The sequence below is a fragment of the Molothrus aeneus genome, chromosome 4 (genome assembly GCF_037042795.1).
Source record: "Molothrus aeneus isolate 106 chromosome 4, BPBGC_Maene_1.0, whole genome shotgun sequence".
Classification (NCBI taxonomy): domain Eukaryota; kingdom Metazoa; phylum Chordata; class Aves; order Passeriformes; family Icteridae; genus Molothrus; species Molothrus aeneus.
Window position 1 is genome coordinate 15028007 of NC_089649.1, and position 9904 is coordinate 15037910.

Sequence of the window (9904 nt, forward strand, 5' to 3'; positions counted from 1 at the left end):
AAAAAACCTTGCTCCTTTGCACCTCCAGACTTGCTTTCATCAACCTCATTTATAAGACATCTGTCTGAGGAATATATGAAATACAGTGTGTGGAAATATCAAATTACAGTATGCTTGGCTTATATAATATGAGGAAGAAAAAGAAAACCCAAACAAGATGGTTTTACATTGCTCAGTATGCTAAATCATTCATCCACACAGCAAACATATGTGCAGGTAGAAAAGTGCCAAGCTGAGGAAATAAGAAATTTTCAAGAAGGCCAGGCAGGCACTTAAGTATTTGCAAACATCAGCAATTTTATTTAATGATCCATAAAGCCTCAAAGCACCTTAAAAATAAGAGATGGAAACCCATCCCGAGCAGACAAGATGAAGAGGGTTCTGTGCATGTGCACACCTGTGCTGGGCCTCTGGAGCCTGCCTGCAGCCTGCCCTGCCACTCTGCCTGCATGGTGCCGTGGGGAAGCCGTGGCTTAGTGGTGAACATGGCAGTGCTGGGATAACAGCTGGACTCAGTGATCTCAGAGGTCTTTTCCAGATTTAATGATTCTATGATCCCGTATTTCCTTCTTGTAGGGATTGTATTTCTCTTATTTTGGGTGGCTCATGTGCATCATGTCCTGAAGAATCACAGTAGCAAGGAGAGCGCCCCTCTCTACCTAGACTCCAAAAGTTTTGGTCTTGTGCCTGTGAATGGTCGTGGGCATTTCAGGGAGAGATGCACATGCAGCACTTGGATGGAGGTGAAGTGCCTGACAAACACCCTCAGGAACATTAGAAACAGATGTCCTGCACATGGTATCAAAAACTTCATCTGGATCCTCCTCGGCATCTCCTGTTGGCTTTGGCAGGAAGGGCTGTATCTTGCATGGCAGGCCTCGTTTCATATAGAGACTGTGTAGTGTAAGGTTAGGCAGTTTGCAGAACAAAAGCTGAATTTGGTTTCAATCTGGCTGATACTAAACAGGCTTTGAGTGAAGAGGGCTTTTGTTTCGATGCCATGACATTAAACCCTAATGTGAACCTTCCCCTTGGCAAGGCAGCGCCCTGCGCTGTCATTTGCTTGTTGGCATTTTCTGCCAAACAAAAATAAATTCTTTAAGGCTCATGCTGCTGAATAATTAATTTTTTATGGTTCCTGAAGGGAATACTTTATAGCTGAGGTGGATCTTTCCATAGGCTGAGAGCGCCAGGATTTCTCTTGCTGAAAGAGCTGACAGTGGGAATCAGGGCACAGATCCTCCGGGGGCAGGGCTGCACGGGATGCTGTGCTGGATGCAAATGTCCCTCTGCAGGTTCCTAATCCCACAGATACAAAACTGCAGATGAGCCCCTCAGCTGTCACCAACACCTTTGGGTACACGTTTTTCTGCTACTGATCTGCCCAAGTTGGGTCCCACAGATGATGAGCTGTTTGGAGCCTCGTTCCAGTCCCAGTGCCTGAATTCTCAGGGTGAGCATTTTCTCTGTTTAGTGAGAGGATAGATCCAGCCTCTACTCCCAGAGCAGCAGCCATGTGGGAGTGTGCCAGGTGTGTGTTGTGGCAGCTAATATGCATCTGTCAAGTGAGAAATTGATTCCCAGCTCCCTAATGTAGACAGAAGCTACTCTGAGATTTGTCTTGCTCAGTTTGTGATGGCCGGATCCCTCTTCCTTCACGTTTGCCGGTGTTTGTTGGGGAAGAACCCCGCTACTGTTGAAGAGCAAAGGACACTTGGCTCAAAATTTGTGCTGGCCAAGGGATGAGGATGTTTCATTGCTGTGTGATGTTGTGGGTGCATCCTCCAGGCACAGAACACGAGTTGAACTCAGGCTCTTCTGTGGCATGTCCACATGTGGTGTCAGGTGCTGTGGTTTGGGTGTGCACGTGGTTATAAAGGAAACGTGAAAAAATGAGTGCAGTTCCTCAGTTAGATAAATGCATCAGTCCAGGCAGCACCAGGGTCCATGTTTGCTCTGCCAGATACTGTTAGTGCCTAATCCATACCATCTTGATATTTTATCCACCTTTTACTCCTCTCTAACATGAGGCAAATTCTCTGCATAGGTATAACCAGAGGCTTTGTCCCTTGGTCTTCCCTTGTACTCCTTGTGATGGTGGAAGGCTTTAGTCTTGGATTAGAGTTCAGGATTTCCTAGGCAGCTAAGAACTGGCCACTGTGGGTAACCAAAGGACATATGTATCTCCAAGAATCAGCCTGTAAGCCATCCCAGAGGGAATAACTTCCTTCCTGAGTCCTTGGAGCAATAATTATTTTACATCATGGGATTTTCATAGGACTGGGAATAAAAACAAGTATAGTGGCAATGGAATAATCAAGACCTGCTTGGCAGTGGTTTTCCTTAGCCTTCCCGGTTGTTGGAGCAGGAGTTTTGTATCCACTGCATGAAGTGGAAAAATCAGGAAGGGACAGCAGTCCTAAACTCACCAAGGGCTCTGCTGGGTGAGGAAGGAGCTAGGTGGGCAGAGACCTATTCCTGAAAGGGACAGAAACAGGCAATTTGGAGTGTCTTTTTTTTTTTTTTAATATAGGAGAACATTGAAGTTTCTGACAGTAATAGCTGTAGCTAATAATAGGAAGAAATTACTCAGCATTGTGTTGTTACCCTACTGCTGTCTTAATTGCTGTCTCAGTAGGCTTAATCACAGAGATGCTCCTGATAGAGAAGTGACTGAGGGGTTTCATACCACACTCAGAGATTCTGAGAGAATTTGGAGAAAAAGAAGCACAGAAATGTGCACCCTTGTAAATCCAGTGTTCTTACCATTTCTGGAAATGCAAAGGCATCATGGTGAGATTTCCAAACTAAAATAAATTCTTTTTGCTGTAAAAATGGGGCAAGTGCTCAAAGGTCACTTTAACTGTATTAACTTCAGGGACTTCATTAAAGGATTCATTTTTTTTAATTATGAAGAACAGTATGCATGAAAAAGTCCATTTTATACACACCCCACCCTAATAACAGAAAATTACATTTGATTAATACTCCTATTTCTCAAAGGTGCTCAATACAGCATACAAATGGAAAAATTGATTAGGTAAGAATATCAGAATTGCTAAGACTGCTGTAGCCTGGAAATGTTTGAAGCGCAGCACACTGCAGGGGTAGTGATGAGAGAATTGGGAATTGTTTTAGTTGTGGCCTTAACTGCACTGCCAAGCTGTAAGTCTTCAGAAGTGTGCTTCAGTAGCTGAAATAATTGAGATTGTAGAAGTCAGGATGTTTCTAGTCACCATTGCACTGCTTGTGCAAACAGCAGTGCTTTCACTATCCCTGCTAAATTGGAGTTGTGTGTCACACTGCTGGAGTGGGGGAGCTCTCAGCTTTTCCAGTAGAAACCACCAGAAGTGGAGGGTAGAAGTGGTGGGCTAAAGTGTAGTCAGGAGTTCTGAGAGCACAGGGATTTTACAAGGCTTTAATGAACAACCAGGAGTTTATTTGATCTAGGAAATTCATAAGACATGTTCAGAAGTGCTGGATAGTTCGTGTTACCTTGCTTGTCACCTGTAGTGACAGTCACTGCAAAGACAGAGCTTGTGTGTTCCAAGAGAAAACAAACTTTTTGATATCCTTACTGAAGAGGGAACTCCTCTTTTAAAGCAAAAGACCATCTAAATTATTTACCTGTTACAGATCAAAACTCCATCAGACAAATGTTGCTTGGGATGCAACAAGGACTTGCATTTCAAAATTAACATTGCCTGTGGGACTTGAGTTTTTCATCCTTTCAGTGCATCCACATGCCAAGGCTGCTGAGCTGCCAGGGGGCTGGTGCTTCTGAAAATGCACGGGAGCACACCTGCAGAAAATACTGTGCTCATGGCTCAGCTCTTGGTCTCACAGCTTCAGCTGTCTGACCTTAGCACAGTGTTTACATTTTCATACTTCTGAGCTGGCTTTCAATTCTGCCACGTTTTTCCTCTTTATTTTAATTTAATGCTTTCCCAGTCCCAAAAAGCCATGCAGCTTTCAAAGCTGGAGTTAAAAAGATCCTGACTGCAATCTCGTGGTCCTGGTGACGTGGGGTCACAAGTGTGACACACGTTCTTCCTCCCTTTTTCTTTAGGTGCATGATTGTTGTCAAGTGTGTTAAAGCTGATAGCTTAAGAAAGTGGAACAAAAGTTTTAGCAGACTAAATAGGGATAGAAAATACATCATCCTTAGGGCTTCAACCCAAGTATGACAGGATAGGAGGGTTCTAGGGATTTTCTTTTAAACTGTTGTGCAGACTTAACATTCTCCTCTGTGGTGAGATTTGTAGTGTGCTGTGCTGTGATTGTATCCATGATGACATGCTGGTTTTCACCTCTGGACTACTGACTTTTTTATAGAATAGAGTAAATTATTCTTCCTTCATTAGTGTTATTTTTCATTTCCCCTGTCTACATATTCACCAGACATAAATGTGTACTTGGTACTACTAAAAGCTTGCAAAGAAGTCAGAATTAGTAGTTTCTAGGTAGGATTTCCTGTGACCTGTCTCACTGAATCCAGAGGCTCCACACAGACATGATGAGGTAGGAATTCAAGCTGCACAGGAGGCAGTGGGACAGAGGTGATCCCAACCCCCTCTCACATTCAGTCATGTGAACAGAGTTTAGGAAAAGGAGCACATTCACAGGGTCATTGTCAAGGCTTACTTTGTTTAGGGCTGGTGTTTGATGCCAGAGGCAGGGAGGAGGGAGTGCCAATCACACCAAGACACAGTTTCCTTCACTTTGGTTTTGTGCTGTTTAAGAGTATTTTTGGCACAGGAGATACGCAGTAACAACCTCCTCCTCATGGGTAAAGTAAACCTTTGAACATCAGCATTTTTTCCTTGAAAACCAGATTATGTCTATGCTACTTATTTAGCATGCATCTGTTTAATTAATTAGTGTTGCTTCATGACATGCCAGATCATCAGCAATGACCTAAGCCCCAGCAAGCAGACTCATGTAGGGCTCAATAGCAGCGAGTCATGTGTTTGAGTGATCTCAGCACTTCTCTGGGATGTTCATAAACTGCTTACATGTTTGCAAGAACAGCTGTCAAAGTCCTGAAAACGAGCAATAAGGTATGGTGCTCCAGGATGGAAATGTTGCTGCCCATATTTTTTTATTCATTTCCTTTTCTGCCTTCCAGAAGTCCACCTTTATTTGCTCTATCTTTAACAGGGGCTTTATGGCAGAGTGCAATTCTGCATGGTAAGAATTGAAATGACAAACTTGTGTTTGATAAACTACACAAGCAGAAGTGTTTCAAGTCCTCTGCAAGGACACAGGGTACCAAAATTAATTTAACACTTAGATTTTTAAATAGCAGAGGCTCTTTCCTTCAATCACACAACAGTGTGTGAACTGCAGTGGAAGTTCACACACTCACTGAAACCTGGATGTGCTTCATTCCTTCTCATTTCTTAAAGATTGGGAAGGGTCCAACATACTGTAAGGCTTTAGGAGATGCATTTAGGTCACAGCCACCAAAAACCTGTAGATTGTGTCTCTGTAAAACCTGAAATGCCACCGTGTGACACAGCAGTTGTGTTGTTGAGCTGCAAACATCAGCTGCTCTGGCAGTTGTAGGTCGTGGGCCCTGGAGAATGCACTGAAGTTAACCAAATAATCTGATTTAATGAATGTGTATCCAGCTGAAGCTGAGAGATACAATAGTTTATGGCTGATCTTTTCCCCCGGGCAGAAGCCTTTATTTTTGTAGACCTGGAGTTTTTGTGGTGTCCAGTTGCTGTTAGTGAAAGGAAAAGTGCAGCTAGGCTGAAAAATCAAATCTGTGGTCTCTTGGGTTTTCCTAGTTTGCTGATTTTTAATGAGTCAAGTAGCCCTTTGGCATTTGGGTTCTTTTGTTTGCTTTATAACCCCTGTAAATGGACTGTCAGGTCAGAGTAAGATGGTATTTCTTGGAAATAATCAATTATCAGTAAGCTGTTGTTTGCGGGCAAAAATACTGGTGTTTTTCCTGAAAAGTGTTTCTTTCTGTATTTCAGCTTGTTAGTGACTTATTGGAATTCTGCTTCTACACCTTCCGAGAGTCTCAGGCACTGAAAGTAGAGTTTCCAGCCATGCTAGTGGAAATCATCAGTGACCAGCTACCAAAGGTGGAATCTGGGAATGCCAAGCCCCTGTACTTTCACAGGAAGTGATAGAAAATGTCTTAAATGGAAGAACTTTGCCTTAAGTTTCCCTGTGTTATTCCACACCCATGAAGGACCCAAGAAACCATATTTTAAACATGCTCTTTACACTTGTTCAGCAGTCTCTGAATAGTCTAAAATCATACGAAGGGTTTGGGGGAATGGAAAGCAGTTGACTCGGATTTGGCAAGACCTAGATGTTTGGAAATTACCCCATAACCCTAAAATGTTCCTGTTCCTCTGGATGAAAAGCCATATCTAGTCAATAACTCTTTGATTTTGATATTTTAACAGATGGAGTTTTAAATATGCCATGTAGTTTCTGGTATTGTTTGCTTGTTTTAAAAGGGTTCGAGAACTAATGAGAACTTTTTAAAGCTTACCCTTGGTTTGCACATAAAACGTAAAGTCAATATGGGGCATTAATATTCTTTTCTTGTAAAAAAAAAAAACAACAAAAAAAACCAAAAAAAAAATTACAAACAAAAGCTACATATATATACACACACATATATACACAAACACAAACCCTAACGTGTAAAGTAATAACAGAACATTTGGTGTGGAATACTGTTATCCCCACCTGTGGCATTTGTTATCCCATGTTATCCCATCATAGATGATATACACTGTGTTAAGTGTCCATTTACTATTTAATTCAAAAGGATAAGATGTGAAAAACAAATGCCCTGGTATCAATTTATAGTATCTATTGTGCTGGCTTTACAAATAATTTTTTGCAGTCTTTTGCTGTACTGTACATTGCTGTATGTATAAATTGTGAAGGACCTGAAATAAGGTGTAAGGAACTTTTGTAAATGAGACAAAAAAATCTTTAATGGTTAATAGGATGAACGGGAAAGTATTTTTGAAAGAACTCTATTTTGCTGGAGACTATTTAAGTACTATCTTTGTCTAAACAAACAAGGTAATTTTTTTGTAAAGTGAAATGTTCTGCATGCATAATGAACCGTTTACAGTGTATTTAAGAAAGGGAAAGCTGTGCCTTTTTTAGCATCATATCTAATTTACCATCCTACAGTATCTGTTGTAAATAACCATGCTTAACCTTTTCAGTTGTGTTTTAAGCCTTTCTATTTCTCTCTCTATTTTCCTCCCCTTTTGTCTCTCTTGCAAGCATATGTGACTTGAGCACATCTTAGAACTCCTGCTTCATATATCTGTAGGAAACTACACATTTTTGTGTTTGCCACTTTACCAAGGTTTCATTTAACAAGACAAATTATGGTCTCTCTCCAAAGCTTTTGCCACCTTAATGATCTAGTGAGTTCTTGCCCTCTATTCCCTTTCTCTCTCAGGGGAACGGGGGCAAGCAACACGTTGAATGATTTTTCTTTTTTTACTAAGGTTTCCCAGATTGTTTGGTTTTGTTTTCGGTTTTGTTATTTTCCTTTGAATACTGGATCTATAAAACATCTTAAAAGGTTAGATTATTATTTCAGATGGGGGAGATTGATCTCTGGTTATGCTGAAGGGAACATGCAGATCATTACAGTAAGTATATCAAAGAGATTTGTACTGGTGAGAGGGATGGTGAGGGATGATAAGGGCAGATAAGCTGAGTAGAATTTTTAGTGATAAACTAAAAGTGTCTGTAATTTTGTAAGCATTTTTGTAATAATCGGGATACATCCAAGAAGACAAATGTTCACACTACAAGTTCAACTCAGTTGGTCTGATTTTGTCTCAAAAATGTTTTCTCTAGAATAAGACTGCAAAGAAAAGAATTTTTGAGGTGATTTTCACTATTTCACAATTTATAAGCAACTACAAGATTTTGGAGTAGAATAGAGGACAGGTGAACTTTTCTGAGGCTCAACTGTTGCTACCATATGCTCATGTTTAAATAGAATAGTTTTTCAGAGTCCTAATCTGTAGTGTTCTCTCTGGGTGCCACTGGTATTTTTGAGCTATAGTGTGTCCCTTGGCCGGTTGGAATGTAGCATTTCTTGTCAATGGTGGTCGAATTAAGAATTCTACACCCTTTCTGAACTCAAATTTGGAGGTGCACTGTGCTGCACTGAAGACAGTCAATGCTACTTGTCTTTTTAAATGACACCTGCCTTATGCAATGGGTAATCTGTAAAGACTGTATTCAGAGAGGTTTTTTATATATAAATATATACATACATATATTATTTGCATTTTGGAAGTCTAATTCATAGGCAGATCTTTAAATACTGACCTGCACAGCAATATGAAAGCCAAACTTCCAACGTGAGATATACAGCATGCAGACTGGTTGTTTACAGTAAAGACACAGTCATACATCCATCTTTCCATTTAGGTTTTTTTTAAAGTCTAAAACAGAAGATTTCAAAGCCAGGTTCTGGGTGAATACAGTCTGCAGCAGCTTTTTATATTAACAAAGTTACTGCCTCCTTTTCTGTCTCAGAGTAACTTTGCTTGACTAAAATAGCAAAGCCATATTCTACACTTCACTGTTAAATGCCTGTCCCAGTCCAAATTGTTGTCTGTTTGCTCCTATTTTTGTACCTTATTACTTTTAATCTTGGTTTGGTACAATTCATAATTCACAGAAACTTCATATAATTAAACACACTAAATTAGTTTTAAAAAGCAATTTATATCTTTATGCAAAAACGTATGTCTGTCTTTGCAAACAACTGTAAGCAGATTATAATAAATCCTTTACTTTAATCACCTGTTGTTTATGAAACCATTCATTGATTATTATTTTTTTGCTAGACATCATTGAAGTAATAGATACAATTGGATATAGATGTTGTAAGAGGCAGTATTCTCTTATCAAGGACACTTAAGCAGAATAGCCATCACTTTTTTATCTAAACCTGTGTACAGATAAAAGAAAAAGAAACCATAAAACCTAGCCCTAGTTTTTAGCTACCGGGAAGTTCTTTTGAATTTGTTTAGAATGAAATAGGCATTTGTCTCCTGCAAAATACAAGACAAACTATAACAGCTTTTAGAAAGTGGGCTTTTGTTCATTGAGCTAAATTATTTTGTTGTAAGAAGGAACAGGGATATGCAGCAAGAGCATTGTATACACAGTTAAAATGTAAAATAGTGTAATGTACTGCAGTGGGTATTTCAGGAATACTACACATCGTGCCACTGAGCAGTTGCACGGAGTAAAATAGAAAAGACTAAAGTTTGCAATATCAAAATCTTGTTAAAAAGATACTTTACAATCAATCATGCAAAAAGCTAATTCACAGGGTGGTGTTTTTCACTGACTTGTTTAAACATTTATGAAATTAAAAAATTCTACAGTTAATGCACTTTTAATTGTTTATTAAAGATTTGACTTTTTTTAGAGCAATGTTTTCAGCTGGAGGTCAATGACTTGATAAGACAGACAGCAGTTCTGAGGCCAGGAAGCTCAGAGGAATGTTAAGTCTTGGAGTTTAAATAGATTCCTGGATGAAAAAAGCAGCCAGCAGTATGGTGTAAACAGTAAAATCTATGCATAATGATGCATTTATAATTAGGGGTTTGCTTCTGTATGTTTAAAGCTTTTTAAATAAATAGAAAATATTGTTTGGTCTTTATGTTAATGTCTGCAAGTACCTATTTTTCTTTTTTTTCCTTTTTTTTATACAAATTGTACAAATATACATGAATTAAACTGGTTTGATTGCAAGTATTTCTTGCATTTTAATCTCAGCTAGCTGCTGGTGCAGTGATATCCCTAGAGGCAATCCTTCTGCTCATGCAGGAACAAGACAGAACCAAAGAAGGGTTGGGTTGGAAGGGACCTTAAAGAT

At 39.7% G+C, this 9904-nt stretch overlaps 1 protein-coding gene across 4 annotated transcripts in view; it reads left to right on the plus strand.

Moving 5' to 3' along the window:
• The window catches only part of NR3C2 (nuclear receptor subfamily 3 group C member 2), a 190447-nt gene extending 180759 nt beyond the window's left edge, over positions 1-9688 (plus strand). For all 4 annotated transcript variants that reach the window (XM_066547970.1, XM_066547972.1, XM_066547971.1 and 1 more), the window contains one exon: positions 5988-9688. In XM_066547970.1, the coding sequence (XP_066404067.1) occupies positions 5988-6143 (156 nt within the window). In that variant the 3' untranslated portion in view covers positions 6144-9688. The remainder of the gene's footprint in view (positions 1-5987) is intronic.
• Positions 9689-9904: the final 216 nt, after the last annotated feature.